The 21,930-nt window shown below is 44.5% G+C and overlaps 1 protein-coding gene across 4 annotated transcripts in view; it reads right to left on the bottom strand.

Annotated features, from left to right (window-relative positions):
• HEATR4 (HEAT repeat containing 4) overlaps positions 1 to 21,930 on the bottom strand; it is a 47,955-nt gene that overhangs the window by 14,197 nt on the left and 11,828 nt on the right. For all 4 annotated transcript variants that reach the window (XR_005597943.1, XR_005597944.1, XM_039536633.1 and 1 more), the window contains exons 6-13: positions 21,540 to 21,683; positions 20,616 to 20,798; positions 18,140 to 18,300; positions 15,589 to 15,693; positions 6,921 to 7,039; positions 5,625 to 5,805; positions 4,547 to 4,616; positions 1,502 to 1,691 (exon numbers count right to left, since the gene is read on the bottom strand). Coding sequence is in view for 2 of the 4 variants with exons in the window: in XM_039536633.1 (XP_039392567.1) it covers positions 1,502 to 1,691; positions 4,547 to 4,616; positions 5,625 to 5,805; positions 6,921 to 7,039; positions 15,589 to 15,693; positions 18,140 to 18,300; positions 20,616 to 20,798; positions 21,540 to 21,683 (1,153 nt within the window). In the remaining 2 variants the exon portion in view is untranslated. The remainder of the gene's footprint in view (positions 1 to 1,501; positions 1,692 to 4,546; positions 4,617 to 5,624; positions 5,806 to 6,920; positions 7,040 to 15,588; positions 15,694 to 18,139; positions 18,301 to 20,615; positions 20,799 to 21,539; positions 21,684 to 21,930) is intronic.

Raw genomic sequence — 21,930 nt, 5'->3', positions numbered from 1 at the left:
ATAGCAGAAGCTTGAAAGAAAAGCAAGAGCCACAAAGAGCAATGAAGTTAATGTGCTACCTAGGAACCAGCCAAGTCCTCCAATCCGTGCTGCCTTCTCTCATTTACCTCACATACACGTGTGAAGCGGCACAAGCAGCAGCTATCACTATGAGCTGCTGAAGGAAGGGATAGTGTTCCCACATTGGCATGGCCCACCAGTTGCTCTGGGCTTCAGATGACTGGCAGGGGAGTGAGAACAGAATTGCACAGAGGTAGCAGATGAGAGAGGGGAGCAAGGAGGCAAGATAACCAGCTTTAATGATTTGCTAAGTACTGCTGAAAGCAGAGTTAGTAACTCAATACATAGGTATTTAAAAATGTGATTTAACAAACATATTTAAGGATCCCCCCACCCCTTATGTTGGTACTGAAGCAATGCCATAGCATGTTAGGGGACATGATGCTGGGGCACACTTTCAGATGAGAAGTAAAACTGATGATCTTGACCACTTGTGGCCAGATCTCAGTTACATAGGTATAGCTATGGTGTAACTATTGAAGCCAATAGAGTTACACTAATGTAAAACTGGCATCAATGAGAACAGAATAGGACCCTGGTCTTTAATGATCTGATAGCATCTTTCATCAGGAGAGAGATGTGATGGTCAAATTCCAGTTAGGGCAAGAATTCTCAAATGTTTTCCATAGCACAGAGCATAACTTTATAGAGAGCTTTTCCTATGATACTTACCTTCCTGTTTGGGCCCTCAAAACATACCAGTGACTACTGTGACAATCATTTATATGGGAAAAAAATCAATATTGGGAAAATCTTTTTTGCTTCATTTAATGTTGGACAAAGACAATAGCTGACACCATGTGACTTTCCAACTCTCCTCAAACCACTAGCAAGTGGTCCATGGACCACAGTTCAAGAATCATGGAATTGGGGTATTTATATTCTGTCTCCCTTGAGAAGTTATGTTCAAATAGAAAAGTCTGCCCAATCCTCCCTACTTTAGTATGACATCCAACATCAAGTGTGGAATGGGCTGGACAAGCTGAGTGACAGGAGGGGTTTAATTATGGTACCCATGGAACTATCTCCAGAAGTTTTGGCGGATATTGATTCTAAGAGCTTCATGAATAGCGATGTGACAGAACACTTGTGCCTCCTTCCATCTTCCCCCAACCCCAGCTGGCAAATGTCAGCTACTTTGAAAGGTAGGTTTTGGAGACAGTAAGAGAGGGGTTAATGTGGAGGGTAACCAAATTAGTCTTTAGAAACCCCTTAGTAATTGACTCAAGGAGCATCCTGGGAGGAAATTCAATGTTCCACCATCCCTGCTATGTTGTGAGCATGCAGGGTTTATTAGGAAAGAAAGAAGCATCCCTCAGAAGGAAGGAGTGCACACTGCACATGCTCAGAGCCCTGGGGAGTATCCACTGACAAAATCATAATGAGAGAGAGGCTTTATTTTGCCCTGAGCATGTTTTCCTTTTGGAGCCTAGCTACTTACTCTCTGACCATCTCATTTGGCTCCAGAATCAACCTCTCCAATAAGATGGCCTGAACACTTTCATCCTGCAGCTGGAGGGTGACTATGCTACGACAGGCCTCTCTTCGTACTCCAGGTTCCTCCTCATGATGAACAGCCCAAAGAAGATGATGTTTCAGCTGGGGGGTCACGTGGCCTATTTGGCCCAGTGCTGCCATAGAAGGGGAAAACAAGCGCTTTGTTTGAATTTTTTCATGCTGGGGTTTGGTCGTGTTAATGGATGTGCTTCTTTCTATTTATTGGGATTGCTAAGGGCTTCCTGCTGTGGAATCTTAGGAACACAGCATTTGCCAAACAGGGCAGAAGAAACCTCCAACAAGTACCTAATATCTCATGCTACAGACAAAGGTTAAAAAACAAACAAAAACCCCCAATGTGTTTTGTCAATTGTGCAGTGTTGCTTGGGAAACAGGAAGCGGTGAGGATTCTTTGCTTACCTCTGTAGCAATCCACTTATATCCTGAAGCATGGAATTTAATTACACCTATTTTAGCCTTACACCCATCTACAAATATCACCATCATAATGTTATCCCATTCTTTTTAGAAATCCAGTGACAGTTTGATTTGTGCACATCCTATAGCATCAAAATCTACAAGACTCTAAGGTGCTGAAAGTAACATTTAAAAACATTTGTTATAAATATATTGCTTTCTAATTTTATTGAGTGACAGTGTATTGGGAAGGAAGCTCTAAGAAAGTAATACAGCATGTAAGTAATAGGCTGCCAAGATACAGAAAAATGAGGTGTTCAGGGATATGTAAATACACCATTTTGACATTGAGAATAGTAGTCAAAAGGCTCAGCATCCTCCATGTCTAAAAATTGCACCTATTGCAACCATAACATCATAACTGTGTTATGTATTCCCCAGAGAGGAAGGATTTTCCAGTGGTTAGGCCACTAGCTGGGATTCAGGAGATCTGGGTTCAATTGCTTGCTCTGCCACAGACTGTGTATCTAACTTTGGGCAAGTCACTTAGGCTCTCTGTCTGAGTTGTGAGAATAAATACATTCAAGATTGTGAGGCACTCAGACACTATGGTAATGGAGGATCACTGCTTATGAGAGATAGATGTATGTGCCCCAAATCACTGCCAGCCCATGGAAAAACCCAAAGTTACCCTGGAACTGTCCTCTCTGGTTTGAAGGACTGTACATTTTTGTTCCCTTGCAACTCTATAGATCTATGGGGGCCAGATAAGGAAGGGACCCTGCTTCAGTGTGAAAATAGGAGTTTGCCTACAGGGACTGCTGCTGCTCTCTGGCTCCCTGTCCCTGACAGCTGTCATTTCCCCAGGGTGATGTGCTTTTGATGGCTGGAGTTAGATAATCTGCTGCACTGAAGATTAACTGAAGCTTTTTAAAAAAATAAAAAAATGTGTGGGCTCATCTTGTATCTAACTGTAGTGACCTGCAGTAAATCCAACCTGCACTGTACATCACACAAATGTATGGATCATCATGGCCAAAGGATTGGGTGCAATCTTCTAACTAGCCTGAGGTAGAAGAATGCATTTTTTGCAGCTGTAGCACTTTGAGCCTCCGGTATTAATAAGGAGCCCGAGGCTTCAAACTGATTTGACAGTCTGGAGGCAGACAGCTTCAATAGAGGGGGATGGGATACTAACTCTTCAAAATGTTTCCTCCTTCCATGCAATATCACCTCCATCTTGCCTGGGTTCAGCTTCAGCCAGCTTCCTTTTAGCCAGGCGCTGGGATAGTTGAAATATAGTGTTATTTGCATCCAGGGGAAGGAGATGTAGAGCAGGGTTCTTTCTTTGTATTGTTGCATTTGAGACCTGAGACATAGATCCTCAGACTTCCCCTCTTGGCTTGTAATGATGAAAAAAGAGAGGGGTGGGGAATAGAATTTTGAGGAACCTGACAGGTGAGCATTTTAGAAATTGAGGCACAATCACCCATCACCATTTTCTGGGAGGTGTCTGGAACAAAGGGAAGCCACATAAGTTCTCTTTGTCTGTTTCCCCATCTACAATATGGAAATAGTACTTGCCGTAGGGTTGCAAGACTTAATGAATGTTTGTTGTGTACATTAAGGATTTGGGCCTTAAAAGTATTTAACTTCGTAACTTCCATTGACTTCAATAGAAGTCAGGAGCCTAAATACCTTTGAGGATCTGGGCCAACGCTCCTCAGAGGAAAGCTGAGATAGAATTATGAAGGATATTATCATTCATATGATTTTTTTAGACTAATGCTTTATGGCCCTGGCACATGCACAGTTTAAAATTCTCAGTCAGCAATAATATTGTTGTGAGTCAATGTATTTTTAAAAACTAAAATAAATCTATCCAAGTCTTCTCGTGATGTTCTAAACCACTTAAAAACTTCTGCAGAAGAGAGAGAGGGAGGATGCAAAAACGATTGAGTTCATTTACTACATTGGACCCTGATACTTAAATATTGGTTATTAAGGAATTTGGAGAATTGGAAGGATTGTTCCTCTTAGTGGATTGAGAAGTTTGGGGTTACAACGGTGCCTCATTTGCAAATCCACCAGTGAAGGAGCTTTTTCTCCTGGTATGGGATCCATGGAAGTAGTTACATTTAAAATGCTAAAAGCTGGTCATGTAGCAGAGGTTCAGAATTTGTGTACTTTGTTAGACTAGTATTCTATTTCAAAGATGCTGCTTTAGTATTTCTATTACCGTTAGAATTGTTGTCTGTTCACATGTGCCATGTCTGACATTAAACTTGCAGATTTTGAAATCTTAAATATAATTTAAAAAAGTAAAATATTAAAATCCTCACAATAAACAAAGTATCAGCGGGGTAGCCATTTTAGTCTATATCTGTAAAAAGTGACAGAGTCCTGTGGCACCTTATAGACTAACAGATGTATTGGAGCATATTCACCCACGAAAGCTTATGCTCCAATATGTCTGTTAGTCTATAAGGTGCCACAGGACTCTTTGTCACTTTTTACAATAAGCAAAAAAATCTTATTAAAGCAATGGGTCTTCAGCAACTAATTACAATACCTCTGATGGCAAAAGCCTTGATTTTCCAATGAGGGTCAGTCTGCATCATCTTAAAGAGGCACGTTAGCACCTGAGGTGGAAGGATACACCTGTTAGTAGATATTATCATCATGCTTTATTATTTATATAGCATCATATAAATGTGTGATACTCTACAGGATGTGACACACACCAAATAATGAACAAATCACTGTCCTAAAGAGCTAACAGCCTAAAGGCACAAGTGAAAAAAATAACTGTACACAACACACACACAGTCATACAGGGTAGAGATGGTGATTTGGGGAGAAGAACCAGAAGACCCCTCCAAATGGGTTGTATTGCAGGGGCATACCAGGTTTGTGTTCATGAGCAGTGTGGCCTCATGAGTGTTAATTTCTACAGGAACTCACTTATTCTAGCAAAAGCCCCCACAGCCCTCCAGAATCCTGCAGAATCCAGTACCTGCCTGGATAGTGCTAGAATTACCAGTCTGGTTTCTTTTCCCTGTTTTAATTTGCAACTGAAGGCCACCACCTGCATTTGATTTTACAGCGGGACACACACATACTGTACCAAGAGCCTCACTTCCAGGTTTCTGCTCTGGGTTCTAACCAGGGACTGCAGAGTTGAATGCAAACCTGAAAAAATGATGATTCTAAAAGTTAATCAAACTTTTCCAAGCCTTATAGAAGTTCCCGTTTGATTAGTGTTCTGGGTGAAGGTTTGTTTAAGTGGGGTGAGAGGAGGCAGTTCTTTTTTGCACAAAGAGGTTCATTGTCCACTAGATCCATTTTATGTACCTGTGGGTAGATTCATAGCATGCATGTTCCTGCCCAACATTTTGGAGATACATAGTTTTCTTATTGTATATGGGAAGAAATACTCTACAACCCACAATAATTTAACTCTTTAGTACCATCAGTCCCCATCATTTTGTAAGATAGAAACTATCAAAAGTGAGTGATGTACATAAGTGCATCCCATTCTGAACAAGGGACACAAAAATTAGAATTAGCAATAATAAAGGAAAAACATCTTAATTTTCCTTTGTGTTCAGGATCTTTATCAGGCTTTTTTTTTTTTAACTACTACTTACCATTTCATCTTTGATCCTGAGTGCTCCAGCTGTAAGGCAAGCTTCTCTTCGGACTGCAACAAAGTCATTGGAGAAGCACTGAAGGAAACCTGGGAGCAACTTCGCTGTCATAAGCCGTAGCCAGCCAATCAACGAGAGAGCTTCCACCTTCATCCGGCAATCGCCTCTGTGCAGCTTCACCCTGAGAGCACAAAGGAGTTTTGAATAAACAACTGCTGGGCCTAGTCTGCCTGGTCCAGACAGATGCACTCAAAAATGGGAGGATTATCCTGACTGGGCATTATTATTCATTACATCCCTATTAGAAGGTTCCTCTCCTGTTCACCACCCATTAAAAAAAAAAAAAGACTCAGCCCTATAGTCCCACTGTAATAAGTCCCAGCACTCCAGGGGCCATTCTGTGTAACAGACCTATATTTAACACGTCATATAGGATCAGGCCTGTTATAGCACTGGTTATGCCCAATGTGAGCATTCAGAGACTCCTTACTGCTGGCAAGCGTCTCCTCTGAGTATAGAAGGGCTGCCTGTGAATACTTACCAATATATTCACATATAAGCTAACCCACATATAAACTGGACAGAGCCCATCATTTTGTAAGACAGAATCTCACAAAAGTGAGTGATTCGTATAAGTGGGCTCCACAAAACTTGCCCCAAACTCCTCTCTCTTTTCAGCTGCTGACCCATGACTTGTCTGGCTTTCAATGTTGCCTTGGGCCCCACAGTTTTCTTTTCAGCCACTGGATTAGTTATTCCCCAACTCTGCCATCACCTCGCTCTCTCATGCTTACCGATTGGGGTGGTAAGTGGATCAATATAATTGATCTACAGTACTGGGCCCCATTCTAGGCTGAGCCCATGTTAGTGGGCTGAAATTTTAATGTAAATATCTTACGCACAAATATATACAGTAACTGCTTTCCCATGAGAGTTTCTAGGTCAAGTCAAGAACAGACGTACACATGCAAAGGGATGCGCTTGCAATTATTATGGCTGTAATTGTAAATAAAGAAGCCCCTAAATAGAGTATGTATTTGAAAGCCTGGTTACAGTCATAGATTACGATTACAGAATATGCCATAATTCCAAATTATATAGTGCTGTATCAGCCCTGTGGGTAGTCCATTGACAATCTAGTGTCTAACTAGGTTCCACCATTTAGCAAAGGAAATACTAATGCAATTGTTGCTAGGTAGTGCTACACTGATGGCAAAAGTGACCAAGAAATGTGGGTGATAATAGTTCAGATCTCCACTTCCCCATAGCAAATCTGCCAATATGGTTAACTCTCACCTGAGCTGGTCATGGACTTCTTTCCCAAGCTTCATCTGCCCCAGTGCCAGGGCAGCTGCCTGGCGCACCTCCAAGTTCCAGTCATTCCACATCAGCTGTGCAAGCTTGTTCTTCAGGTCCTATACACAAGATCATTACAAGGGCTGAGGTTGACTCACTTCAGCATTAATCAACCATTGGCTTTAATTCCAAAGACACTACTTTAGGATGGGATTTTCAAAAGGGCTTGGCACAGACCTAATTCTGCTGCCATTGAAGTGAATGACAGAACTCATATTGGACTAACTTTGTTCCCTGTGAAGTCAGTAGAAATTTTACCATTGACTTCAGTGGAAGCAAAATTAGGCCAACACTGAGTGCTTTACAAATCCCACCCTTAATGCACTACCTTCCAACAGTATGTGGTGAAGTCTGAGTCCATCCAGGCTCACTCAAGCCAAGAACCCAAGGGCCACACTTGGAACTCAGTCTTGCAGGGTGGTGAATGTCCAGTTCCTACTGACATCAGTGGGCAATCATCACCTTGCAGGATCAGGTCTCAAGTTTGCATTAAAATGATTGTGTCCAAAATAAAAGCCCAATATGTTGGGAAATATTAGGAAAGGAATAGATAATAAGATAGAAAATATATTGCCTTTATATAAATCCACGGTACGCCCACATCTTGAATACTGTGTGCAGATCTGGTCGCCCCATCTCAAAAAAGATATTGGAATTGGAAAAGGTACAGAAAAGGGTAACAAAAATTATTAAGGGTATAGAACAGCTTCCATATGAGAAGAGATTAATAAGACTGAGACTTTTCAGCTTGGAAAAGAGACGACTAAGGAGGGATATGACAGAGGTCTATAAAACCATGACTGGTGTGGAGAAAGTAAATAAGGAAGTGTTATTTTCTCCTTCTCAGAACACAAGAACTAGGGGTCACTAAATGAAATGAATAGGCAGCAGGTTTAAAACAAACACAAAGGAAATATTTCTTTACACAATGCACAGTCAGCCTGTGGAACTCTTTGCCAGAGGATGTTGTGAAGGCCAAGACTAACAGGGTTAAAAAAAGAATAAGATAAGTTTATGGAGGATAGAGTCCATCAATGGCAATTAGCCAGGATGGACAGGGATACAAAACCATGCTCTGAAGGGTCCCTAGCCTCTGTTTTCCAGAAGCTGGGAAGGGTGACAGGGGATGGATTATTTGATAATTATCTGTTCTGTTCCTCCCCTCTGAATCATCTGGCATTGGCCACTGTCAGAAGACAAGATACTGGGCTACATGGACCATTGTTCTGATGCAGTGTGGCCATTCGTATATTTTCTAGCACTTGATTGATGACTAGAAACTTCTGGTTAAGTTCTACCACCCCGCCCCTCAAAAAAAACCAAAACAATCCTCTGCAGTTGATTGCCTTGTTCTCAATTATACAGGCAGAAATGGGGCTGTGGCCACATTTTATTTGTTTACCAATTTTGAAACCTGTGCCTATCACATAAGTCCCTAGTCATTGAGTAAAAGACATAACCGCACGTTAACTAAGCTCCTGAAAACAGACTGTGCACACTTATAACATTCGCTATAGCTGGTCAGAAATTTTCCAGCAGAACATTGTTTAAATCTATAAGTAAATAGACTATTATTGAAAAAGCCATTATAACTTGCTTTAGCAATACAATTCACCATGTACCAAACACTGAAGAATTAATCACCATTCTTGTTATAATGAACATGCATTTATAAAGTTAAATCTGAGTTCTTCTAGTCAATGGATTGCATAAAAAATAAAAAGGGTTAGATGTACACATAGCTATAGCAGCTCAGAATGGAATAATTATTTATTTGTATTACCCTAGTGCCTAGAAGCCTTAGTCATGGACTAGGGCCCCATTGTGCTAGGTGCTGTACAGACACAGATCTCTATTTCTTTGTGCTAATGCAATCATTCAGTGCAGAACTGCAAAGTCTTTCTTATGCCATTAGTCCCCAAGCTGGAGGAAAAACATCAACACATTTTGTGAAGTTGTGTTGAGGAAAGTCATAACAAGAAATGATGCCTATTTCATAACAAACAAGGAAAACAATTGCTGTTTTGTTTTGTTTTTTTTACTTCAGTGCTTCTGTTGAAGGTTTTTTTGTTTTTGTTTTAAAATGCCAACAACAGTTTCTAAGTGGAAAACAGCATCCATATCTTGGCACCAAAGTAGGTGTTTTCCCTCCATATTTGATAACAGTGGCATATTGGGTATTGTTGGTTTGGCATCAGACATGCTGGCTTGTTGCCTGAATACACTAGTGAGGTGATCCTTTAACAAGAGATCACATCACCACCATTTTGCTTAGATTAAAACACAATTAGTTGATATTTTCTACTCTGCTATGTAAAACCTTCCATTTAGAGGAACATAAATAGAGAGCTGCTTCCTTTAGCAGCAGCTGTCATGAAGAGCAGTGTCCTGACTGAACTGTGTAACCTGCAGCTGAGAAGAAAGTACTAGGAGCATGGGCAGTAAGAAGGCCCAGTCCTGCTCCTACTGAAGTCAGTGGAAGTCTTGCCACTGACTTTAAAAGGGAGCAGGATCAAGGCCATACAAATCTGTGAGTAGTCAGTACAGAAGAGTCAGAAATGTGTATAAGCAGCAAAGAGTCCTGTGGTACCTTATAGACTAACAGACGTTTTGGAGCATGAGCTTTCATGGGTGAATACCCACTTTGTCGGATGCATCCGACGAAGTGGGTATTCACCCACGAAAGCTCATGCTCCAAAACGTCTGTTAGTCTATAAGGTGCCACAGGATTCTTTGCCGCTTTTACAGATCCAGACTAACATGGCTACCCCTCTGAGAAATGTGTATCTTTAACTTGCCCAGAAGGTGTCATTACAGGACAACTCCTTGGTTGTGGAAGGTCAAAAGAAAGGATCCATTTCTTCTATATCAGAAATACACTCTGGTCACAGCAAGCCAGTTCCATTAGGACCCAATCATGCAAGATATTGGGCACCTCTTGAGAGCAGCTGAGCACCTCTGCTTGACTGACTTCAGTAGGAGTGGAGGGTGCTCAGCCCCTTCCAGAACCAGCCCCTTCAAACCACCAGGAAGAATTAAACTTTCCTTTTTCTTCCAAATATATTTGGACAAAGGAATTATTTTAATCTAATCTTATTTGATGTTCATATTTGTATATCACCCATTCTAAATCTTCTATGGAATCAACTGTACCCAACAATGTGTTTTTAGTGAAACACAATGAGGAAGATGGGCCTGGGGAAAATATTGATAAGGAAAAAATATTAAGTTAGTTGGGTTCAGCTATTTCCATTAACATGCCTTTCTCAGGCTTTCTAGGCCAATATGGAGATCCCCTCTTCCAGGTTAGTGAGGACTAACTGGAGCTTCATAGACACTGTCCTTTGTGTGTGTGGTGTTGGCAGGAGTTCTAAAAGAAGGTATCAATGTGTATTTGGATAATCAGGAAGGGGCTTAATCAGGATAGGTCATCCACTGGACCCTCCTGATTAGAGGCAAATCCAGCCTTTCCTCCATGAGTGTGGAGGGCTCCCAGGCTGTAGTGTAGCACTGCTGTGCAAGAGAGGACTGGATGCGTGGGAAGGAAGGGGGGAGAAAGAGGTTGGAGGCGCAACTACTCTGCGGGCAGCCCCCTGCATTCCAGCACACTGTGTAGCCATGTGTAGGAGGGGATGGGGCATGGGAAGCCCAGTGAAGGGGTAGAGTTGGAAGACCCACTGCTACATGGGTCCTTCCATTCCACCTTGGCAGATCTGCATGAGAGGGTCAGAATCTACTGCACAGAATGTCTGTAGAGTTGTTCTGCAGACTGGGGAAGGGGATCCCTTTCCCCAACCCCACATCTCACAGCAGCCACCTGTGTGTGAGAAGCCCCAGAAATAGGAATGGCCCAAATCTGGAGACTGTCCACGTGCATGAGAAGGCGGATTTAAGCACTAATGTTAACTCTGAGAATTTAGAATTTTTTGTCTTGCAAATCCTTGATTTCTTGACCCTAATACTAGTTTTTGCATATAATTTAAGTTATAGATCCTCAGAGACAGAAGCTGATCTGATTGGTTGAAATACATAACAAGTTAGTTCTCTAGGCTTAGTTCTAAAGGCAGAGCTGAGCCCTTACCTTGCTGCTCTGAGGGTATGTCTACACTATGAAATTAGGTCGCTATTATAGACGTTGATTTTTAGAAATTGATTTTATATAGTCGATTGCATATGTCCACCCTAAGCACATTAAGTCGGCGGAGTGCATTCTCACTACCGTGGCTAGCACTGACTTACGGAGTGGTGCACTGTGGGTAGCTATCCCACAGTTCCCGCAGTCTCTGCCGCCCATTGGAATTCTGGGTTAAGCTTCCAATGTCTGATGGGGCAAAAACATTGTTGCGGGTGGTTTTGGGTATATGTCATCAGTCGCCCCTCCCTCTGTGAAAGCAATGGCAGACAATCGTTTTGCGCCTTTTTTCTCCTCAGACACCATACTACAGCAAGTGTGCAGCCCGCTCAGCTCAGTTCACCGACACCACCGCTGTTGTGTCCTGGGTGCTTTTGGCAGCAGACGGTGCAGTAGGACTGCTAACCGTCATCATACACCATCATACACTCTGCTGCTATTGTCTCAATAGCGAATTTCTCCATGTTGTCTGTCATGTGCTCCCAGGTATGTGTGTTCTTCCTTGAGAAATGTGTGCAGTGCTAACAGTTGTCCTCCACCGCTTCCGCTGCAACTCTGCTCTCCTGCTCTTGCCTCAATAGCAAATTTCTCCATGTTGTCTGTTATGGGCTCCCAGATACACATGTTCTTCCTCGGGAAATGTGCATGGTGCTAACTGTCATCCTCCACCGCTTCCGCTGAAACTCTGCTCTCCTGCAGACGCCATACCATGGCAAGCATGGAGCCCACTCAGCTCACCGTTGCTACTGTGAGCATTGTAAACACCTTGTGCATTATCCTGTAGTATGTGCAGAACCTGCATCAGCAGGTGACGAGGCAACGAGCGCACAATCATGATAGTGAGGACATGGACACAGACTTCTCTCAAAACACGGGCCCTGTCAGTTTGGACATCATGGTGATAATGGGGCAGGTTCATGCCATGGAACGCCAATTCTGGGCCTGGGAAACGAGCACAGACAGGTGGAACCACATAGTGTTGCAGGTCTGGGATGATTCCCAGTGGCTGCAAAACTTTTGCGTGCATAAGGGCACTTTCATGGAACTTTGTGACTTGCTTTCCCCTGTCCTGAAGTGCAAGAATACCAAGATGAGAGCAGCCCCCACAGTTGAGAAGCGAGTGGTGATAGCTCTCTGGAAGCTTGCAATGCCAGACAGCTACCGGTCAGCTGGGAATCAATTTGGAGTTGGTAAATCTACTGTGGAAGCTTTTGTGATCCAAGTAGCCAACACAATCACTGAGCTGCTGCTGTCAAGGGCAGTGACTCTGGGAAATGTGCAGGTCATAGTGGATGACTTTGCTGCAATGGGTGGTGGGGCGACAGACGGAATGCATATCCCTATCTTGGGACTGGATCATCTTGGCAGTCAGTACATAAACCTCAAGGGGTACTTTTCAATGGTGCTGCAAGCACTGGTGGATCACAAGGGACGTTTCACTAACATCAAGGTGGGATGGCCAGGAAAGGTGCATGATGCTCGCATCTTCAGGAACTCTGGTCTGTTTGAACAGATGCAGGAAGGAACTTACTTCCCAGACCAGAAAATTACCATTGGGGATGTTGAAATGCCTATAGTTATCCTTGGGGACCCAGCCTACCCCGTAATGCCATGGCTTATGAAACCATACACAGGTACCCTGGACAGTAGTAAGGAGCAGTTCAACTATAGGCTGAGCAAGTGCAGAACGGTGGTAGAATGTGCATTTGGACCTTTAAAAGCGCGCTGGCGCAGTTTACTGACTTGGTTAGACCTCAGCTAAACCAATATTCCCATCATTATTACTGCTTGCTGTGTGCTCCACCATATCTGTGAGAGCAAGGGGGAGACGTTTATGGTGGGGTGGAAGGTTGAGGCAAATCGTCTGGCGGCCGATTATGCGCAGGCAGACACCAGGGCGATTAGAAGGCACAGCTGGGCGCCCTGCACATCAGAGAAGCTTTGAAAACCAGTTTCATGACTGGCCAGGCTACGATGTGACAGTTCTCTTTGTTTCTCCTTGATGAAAACCCGCCTCCTTGATTGACTCTACTTCCCTGTAAGCCAACTGACCTCCCTCCTTCGATCACCAGTTTCAGAGGCAATGAAGTCATTACTGTTTCCAAATCATGCATTCTTTATTAATTCATCACACAAATAGGGGGAAAACTCGCAAGGTAGCCTGGGAGGGGTGGGTGAGGAGGGAAGTACCGGGTGGGGTGGGGGATGAGGGGAGAAGGGAGCGCCAAGGCCACACTACAGTTCAAAACTTATTGAAGGCCAGCCTTCTGTTGCTTGGGCAATCCTCTGTGATGGAGTGGCTGGGTGCCCGTAGCCTCCCCCTGCATTCTTGGGTGTCTGGGTGAGGAGGATGTGGAACTTGGGGAGGAGGGCAGGCGGTTATAGAGGGGCTGCAGCGGTGGTCTGTGCTCCTGCTGCCTTTCCTGCAGCTCCACCAGACGCCTGAGCATGTCAGTTTGCTCCCCCATTAGCCTCAGCATTGCATCCTGCCTCCCAGTGTTCTCCTCCCTCTTCTCATCATGTTCATTTAACGCTTTCCTGGACTCTGCCATTGTTTGCCTCCATGCATTCTGCAGAGCTCTTTCAATGTGGGAGGCCTGCATGAGCTCTCAGAACACGTCGTCGAGAGTGCATTTTTTTCGCCTTCTAATCTGCTCTAGCCTCTGGGACGGAGATGACAGGGGAAGCGCAGAAACATTTGCAGCTGCGGGAGGAAAAAAAGGGAGAGTAATATTCAAAAAGATACATTTTAGAAAACAAAGGGAAGACTATTTCACACTGAATCAAGCGATTCACTTTACATAGCACATGTGCTTTTGGTACAAGGTCACATTTTGCCTCTTATATTGAGTGCCTGCCGGTTTGGTGTGAGACATCACATATGCTCAGCTGGGCAACAGAATTCAGCTTGCAGGCAGCCATGGTAAGGCAAAGGGTTTCGGCTTCTTCAACTTTCATAACATGTGGGAACGGTTTCAAACAGCAGCGCCCTCCTTTCCCATACCAAGCAAAGACCTTTGGGTTGGCCATTTAAAAGGAGGGACTGCGGTTTTAGGGTGAATGTGCAGCACAATCCAACCCCACCCCCCCCAACCCAATTCTCTGAGATGATCGCTTCACCCTCCCCGCCCACCGCATGGCTAACAGCGGGGATGTTGCTTGAATGCACCATTCGCTGCAATGTTTTGTTCTGCAGTGATTCCAGACTAGTTGCTACTGGCTTGGCATGGTAAATTAATCATTAAACACGCTTGTTTTTAAACCCTGTATTATATTTACAAAGGTACACTCACCAGAGGTGCCTTCTCCGGCTTCACCGTCCAGGAGCCCGTCTTGGGAGAGTTGGGAGAATATTGGCTCCAGGGTGATAAACAGTTCCTGGCTGCTGGGGAGAAGGGATTCTCCGCTTTCCTGCTGTGCGCTATCCTCAACCTCCTCCTCCTCCTCCTCCTCTTCCACAATATCCTCATCCCTATTGCATGAGACTCCAGTGGTGGGGTAGTGGTAGGGGCCCCCGGTAGAATTGCATGCAGCTCATCATAGAACTGGCATGTATGGGGCTCTGACCCGGAGCGACCGTTTGCATCCTTTGTTTTTTGGTAGGCTTGCCTCAGCTCCTTAACTTTCACGCGGCACTGCTGTGTGTCCCTGTAGCGTCTGTCCATCATGCCCTTGGAGATTTTGGCAAATATATTGGCATTTCATCTTTTGGAATGGAGTTCTGCCTCCACAGATTCTTCTCTTCATACAGTGATCAGATCCAGTACCTCCCGTTCGGTCCATGTTGGAGCTCTTTTGCAGTTCTGGGACTCCATGGTCACCTGTGCTGATGAGCTCTGCATGGTCACCTGTGTTAATCAGCTCGCCATGCTGGCCAAACAGGAAATGAAATTCAAAAGTTCCCGGGGCTTTTCCTGTCTACCTTGCCAGTGCATCTGAGTTGAGAGTGCTGTCCAGAGTGGTCATAATGGAGCACTCTGGGATAGCTCCCGGAAGCCAATACCATCAAATTGTGTCCACACTACCCCAAATTCAACCCAGCGAGATCGATTTTAGTGCTAACCCTCTTGCTGGGGACAAGTACAGAAATCAATTTTAAGAGCCCTTTAAGTCGACAAAAGAGGCTTGGTCGTGTGGACGGGTGCAGGGTTAAATCAACCTAACGCTGCTAAATTCGACCTAAACTCATAGTGTAGACCAGGGCTGAGTTCTTGATCTCCACAGCACAAGATGTGCAACACCAGTGTCTGGGGCCTCTTTGGAGACAGGCATTTGCTACAGAAATTGACAGTGTTACACAGATATAGGAGGCAGCCTCTCCAGCTTTTGAAGGGACAACTTGGGAAAGGCTTAGCCAGGTTGCTAGTAGGAGGCACATTTTATTGGTGGGAAAGAGAGGAACTACTTTGAACAGCTGCAATATGCTAACAGACTTTGAAAGTCACTTATGTCTAGAAAGCTTGAGGCAAGACTTACCTGGCTTACATACCCACGGATACGAGAGAGTGCTCTGCAAGCCAAAATCCGATCTTTCCACTGACAGCTGTTCAGTTTGGCTGCCAGTAGGGAGTAAACCAAGCTCTGGAAGAGGGGTAAGTTGTTTACAAACAGTGCAGGGTAAAACAAGCACAGTATGAACTGGCATAGCATCTAAATCACAAAGGAGGAGCTCGTGGAGAGGGCTCAGGCTCACCCAGAAAGATCAAGGGCTGTCCACAGTATTTTATAGAAATGTTGCTCTATGCTATTTTGCCTAAGGGTATGTCTACACTATGAAATTAGGTCAATTTTATAGAAGTCGATTTTTAGAAATCGATTTTATACAGTCGATTGCGTATGTCCACACTAAGCACATTAAGTCGGCGGAGTGCATCCTTACTCCTGTAGCTAGCATCGACTTACAGAGCAGTGCACTGTGGGTAGCTATCCCACAGTTCCCACAGTCTCTGCCACCCATTGGAATTCTGGGTTAAGCTCTCAATGCCCGATGAGGCAAAAACATTGTCGCGGGTGGTTTTGGGTACATGTCGTCAGTCACTCCTCCCTCTGTGAAAGCAATGGCAGACAATCGTTTCGCACCAGACACCAGGGTGATTAGAAGAGCACAGCAAGGCATGCTGCACATCAGAGAGGCTTTGAAAACCAGTTTCATGACTGGCCAGGCTTCGGTGTGACAGTTGTGTGTGTTTCTCCTTGATGCAAACCCGCCCTCTTTGTTGATTTTAATTCCCTGTAAGCCAACCACCCTCCCCCCCTTTGAAATAAAGTAACTAAGCTGTGCTCTATCAGTGCGGGAGGGCTGCATGAGCTTGGAAAACATGTAATCGCGAGTGCATTTTTTTTACTTCTAATCAGCGATAACCTCAGGGACGGAGATGATCGTGGGAGTGTAGAAACATTCCACGCTCTACGATTCTGGGGGGACTGCATGGTCACCTGTGCTGCTGAGTTCGCCATGCTGAACAAACAGGAAATGAAATTCAAAAGTTCCCGGGGCTTTTCCTGTGTACCTGGCTAGTGCATCAGAGTTCAAAGTGCTGTCCAGAGCAGTCACAATGGAGCACTCTGGGATAGCTCCCAGAGGCCAATACCATCGATTTGCATCCGCACTATCCCAAATTCGACCCAGCAAAGTCAATTTTAGCGTTACTCCCCTCGCCGGGGAGGAGTACAGAAGTCAATTTTAAGAGCCCTTTAGGTCGACGGAATGGGGTTGGTTGTGTGGACGCATTCATTTTTAAATCGACCTAACGTGACTAAATTCAACCTAACCCCGTAGTGTAGACCAGGCCTAAGACTACTGACTGACTCTTGGTTGGCTAGAGAGGGAAGGGTTTTATGATACACTGTATAGAAAAATCACCTTATAAAAAACCCCAATAAAACCATCATGACAAATGAGAAAAGGATTTTGGCTTCTTCAGAAAGACCAAAGTGAGGGTGATGAAAGACGGTTAGAACTCTGCTAGAATCTCTTTTATTGTAAAGGAAGCATCGTGGCCATGGCTCACAGACAGTTGGGGGAAGGAAATGATGAACCTTTGTATCTTTTAGGGCCTGGGAAATGAAAGCAGTAGAAACTCTTGCTGTGGGGAGTGACAGATGGATAAATAGCAAAATTGGTTTTTCAATTTAATTTACTTTTATTTTATTTTTTTACTATATTTTCCTATCCAATAATAAATTACATTAAATGCAGAACCAAGAGACAAGTTGCACCTGCTCTCAAATGACTGAGGCTATGTTCTACACTGCACACCTCTTGCAGCGGTGTGTAAAGGTATGTGTAACTGCACGCCGCAGTGAAAAGCAGGCTGCATCCAAACTGCGGTATGTAGCTACACGTGTCAGTGAAAGGCTCCAGCAGTGGGCAGGTAGCAAGGAAAGGCTCAGCACCGAGGAGCTGCCAGAGCCTCTCCCCACTGCCTCCCCTTGGCCAGAGCCTTTCCCTGCTGCCAAAGTCTTTCACTGTGGCAGGGAAAGCTGTCACTCTGACAGCTCCCTGGGTGGAGAAAGACTCCAGAAGTGGGGAGGCAGCAGGACACTACACTGCTAAAAATAGCAATGTCGCCAGTGGAGGCACTGCTTGGGCAAGTAGAGAGCCCTGTAGGGTACATACCTAGGAACTTAGTTACAGGGTTCAGGCACGTCTTTACTCGCCTAAACAGTGCCTCACCATCTACACTGCTATTTATACCCACGCTTGGGGAGGGCATGCATTGTATGTATTCTACACACCACTGAAAGGAGCATGCAGCGTAGACATACCCTGAGAAGACCTGAGATAGAGCTTTGAATAAAGTAAGAAATAAACCATAACAAAACAGACTCTGCCCAATCATTTCTTGTAGAGTGTGAAAGTCACCCCTGTGCAGAGGTTCAGGATAAGGAGTTAAGTTGTGCTAGACCTCTGCATGGGGTGAATTTCACCCAGAGAGACAGAGCCAGAAGGCAAGGCTGATCCCAGCCACACAGATCCTTCCTCTCTTTCTGTGGTCCTTCTCTCCTCCCCAGCAATGGTACCTACCGAGCGTTCGCTAAGCTGAGTTAATAGAAGACACGCTTGCTCCTCTGTGGTGCCGTCGTTCTTATCAAACATCTGGGAAAGGATCTTTTTTACTACAGAGAAAGTGGCAATGCCCTCCAATGCCAGGCACTGTGCTGCTGCCCAGCTGTCTGCAGAATTACCTACCAACAAGGGGAAAGAGAAAGGAAGTTACTGTACTGTGCAGGATATTTGACGTCAATGCTCTTCCCATAGCACTTTCTTTAGTACATCTCAAAGCACTGAGAGTTCAAACCCCCCGCTCCCTTCAGCACTAATGTCCCATACTGCGTTGTACAATACCCCAAGTTTGGGCAAAGCCCCAGGCTCTCACCGCCCAGGTCCTGCATAGTTGGTAAGCAAGTCGTGATGAGGGTGGAAATATCTTATGCCACTCAACAGTGACCCCATGAGGCTGACTAAGCAACTCTGATGTCCTCCCAAGGGAGATATGCCCATGGGGTACAGTAAAATGAGGCCTTTTATTAGGTGGCAGGAAGTGTTATTGGGGTTACAAGAAGTTGTGGTGTGGGGGAATTGTATGGGATCCTTTGTGACCCTGTTTCTGATGTGAAAACTCACAGTAGAAGGGAGGGAAGGAGGGAGTTATGCCACACAGTGTGAGTCTAGCCTTCTAGCAGTGATGTCATGATACCTAAAGTTAACTAGGACCAACCTTGAATGAATCCTTGTTGCTAAATTCTGTTGCATATGATAAATCCAGTAGTAGGTCTACATGTTAGGCCCATACAATAAGTTTTCCATCAATGTCAGGGGGTAAGCAACATTAATGTTTAGCGGGGGAGATGCCTAACTGCTCTGCTCAGCACCAGGAAGGAGTGTTTAATGACTGCACTAGGAAATTGGTAGCCAGGATTTCCCATTTCTATTGCTGACTCTGCCAGTAACTTGTTCTGGGCCCTTGTACTCGATGATTAAGTTATGTGCCTCTGTTTACTCTTAAATAAAATGGGACTGATACTTACCAACCTCAGAGGGGTATTGTAGACTGTAGTTCATTAATGTTTGTAAAGCACTGGGAGATCTTATGATTAAAGATACTAGGTAAATGCAAAGAGCTGCTATGGATTGGGCTAAACCTTGTTATGGGTCAGGCATTGCTGCCGCCTTCCATTCAGAATAAATGTAAAGAAGCCATTGTAACCTGGTAACTGAAACAATAGCAGTAGCATCCAAAACACAGGCAAATGGAAACACTAAGGAGAAGCTCAATCATGTAACCTAAGGGTCTTAAAATGCCAGGACTAGGCTTTGATTGGTGAAATTGTGTGTGTGCACACATGCACACCACATAGAGACTCAAGATGAACTGAAGCAAGACAAACTGGGAGAGACAAAGAGACCTCATGGACAAGCACAATGTATGACCCTGGGAGGAGCGGGGATGGGGCATGCTTGGGGGAGGGGGCAGAACTGGGTGGGAAAAGGGACCTGGGGCAGGGTGGGGCCAGGAAGAGGTGGGATGGGCTGGGGGCAGGGCCTGAGGCAAAGTTGGGGGTTGAGCACCCTTGAGGCCCGGAGGAAGCCGGTGCCTGTGGTTCCTCATGTGTTTGGAGAAGCAGGACTTTGTACATTACTAGTAAATAACAAGATAACACCACCAGAATCCATCATCAATTTCTACTCCCAACTGGAACACCCTCAAGGCTCCAAACTGTGACTCCTGCTTGGGTCAACAGAATTATTAATAAAACATTAGTCCAGAAAATGGCACCAAGCGAGTGCCACTGCTTCAACTAAGCCTCTTAGAAATAATAGAGCATTAACCACGTCACCTTTGAAATGTGATGTGTGTGATGCACCCAGACTCCTGAGATAACTAATTTAAAAGGAGTTTCCTCTTTTCCTAGAGCAAAACTAACAAATACCAGACACCTGTTTCTCTTCAGAGGAAAGTCACCCGAAATATCTGCAGTTACTTGTTGGGGCCACAAACTTCTTTCCAAAGTATCTCTGCAGGGTATCAGCTGGACATAGTATTCTTCACTTCCTGCCTAAAATGTAATGTAGTATTGCTGTGCGCAGCGGAACAGCTGCAAAGCCCCAGCCCAGGAGGAACTGAATGTCTTTCAAGGATCAACCAGATCACCTCCCTTCTGTCTTGAATCAGAATGACATGAAATGGGTGCATGGAAGCACTGGTGGTTTAGCACATTACACCATCTTACAAAGGTTATCAATTCCAGTACCAGGCTCCTGGGGCTGGCAGGGCATGTAATGTTCAGAGGCAGTGCACTCCAAACTGGGACAGGCCCCCTTTCCTCACTTTCTGGTAACTCACTCTGCTAATAAACTGAATGGCTCTGGCTGGTTCCATAGGGAGCTGCATCTAGCCTTCTCAGACTGAAGTGTGTAGCTGCAAAGCAGAGATTTTTAAGTTGATGAAGGTGCAGGAGAAAAGTAAACAATAGAGGGAAGCAGCAGTAAAACCACTTACCATGTACCAGAGCTTCCTTCATGATCATTTGTGCCTCATCGTTACACATCCCTATGGTGTAGTGGCACACGGCAGCCGCCATTCTCACATGGGCATTCTCATCCCTCAGAGTCTTTCTAAGCAAAGGCTGTAGTTCCACAGGTACATCCTGAATAACTGGGGCCTTTCCAATGCCATGTAGTCCTACAACTCAGGAAATAATGAGCTCTGAATAAGACAGCAGCTTCTCTTTCTCTCCCTCTATTACCCATACAGAAACAGCAACATATTTTCTATGTATTTGCCATATGGAATGTTTGACTAAATGTTCGATTTACAAATATACTGCAGTAACAATACTCTGCCTTTCTCAAACACCCCCCCATCTCTCCCCCGAGGATCTGAAAGCATTTCACACCAATAATGAATTAAGCTTCACAACCCACGGAACGGTAGCAAAGTTGATCATCCCCATTTTACAGATAGACACACAGGCAAAGAGAGGGCATGTAACTTGCCCAAGGACACATCAAGAAGTCTGTGGCAAACCTGGGGAGGCCAATCGTATCTCCTCACTCCCACCCATGTGCATTAACCACGAGACCATGGCGCCTCTCATATTTCAATACATGCAAGATATCACATCTGGAGCCGAGGGGACATGTTCAGAATTTACATATATTTGAAAATAAGAGTAATCAAGCCCTTTGAATTTAGGGTACTTAAAATATGTCATTTATGAAATGGCTTTAAAAGACTAGGCCCAAATGGAGCATTCTTATTGTCTGCCAGTGATGTCATATAACACAGGTTCCAATAATATTCAGTAACTTCAAGGGTCAGGCCATTCCCCTTGTTTTCATTCATAAACTATATTTCATAACAACAATCTGATTCCTCACATTAATAGTGTAAGTCAATAATGTCAAATTAGGCTTCTCTCACCTGACTCCTGACTGTCACTGTCTAGTCTGGGTCGCTCCAACACTGCAGTGGCACAGGTTATTAGAGCTGTGACCCGAATGACTTCATGTATATCTGTAAGGGCCCTCATTAAGCCTTCAACAGTTGCATTCTGCCACCGGGGAGCTGAGCAAGAGAAAGGAAGGAGACAGAAGAAAATGTGTTCTGAAAACAAAGAACTGGAATCTTTAACAGATCTACCAACTGTGAAAAAGTCTCCCAAGGGAATTGGTGGAAGCCTTATCTCTGGATTCATTTTGAACTGGACAAAGCATTGGAGAATATACAGGAGAGAACAATCCTACACTGCGGGGACTGGACTACATGACCTCTTGAAATCAAAGATATTATTTATTGTTAAAGACCTATGAAT

The sequence above is a fragment of the Mauremys reevesii genome, linkage group 4 (assembly GCF_016161935.1).
Source record: "Mauremys reevesii isolate NIE-2019 linkage group 4, ASM1616193v1, whole genome shotgun sequence".
NCBI lineage: Eukaryota > Metazoa > Chordata > Testudines > Geoemydidae > Mauremys > Mauremys reevesii.
This window is presented reverse-complemented; position numbering and strand designations above follow the sequence as displayed.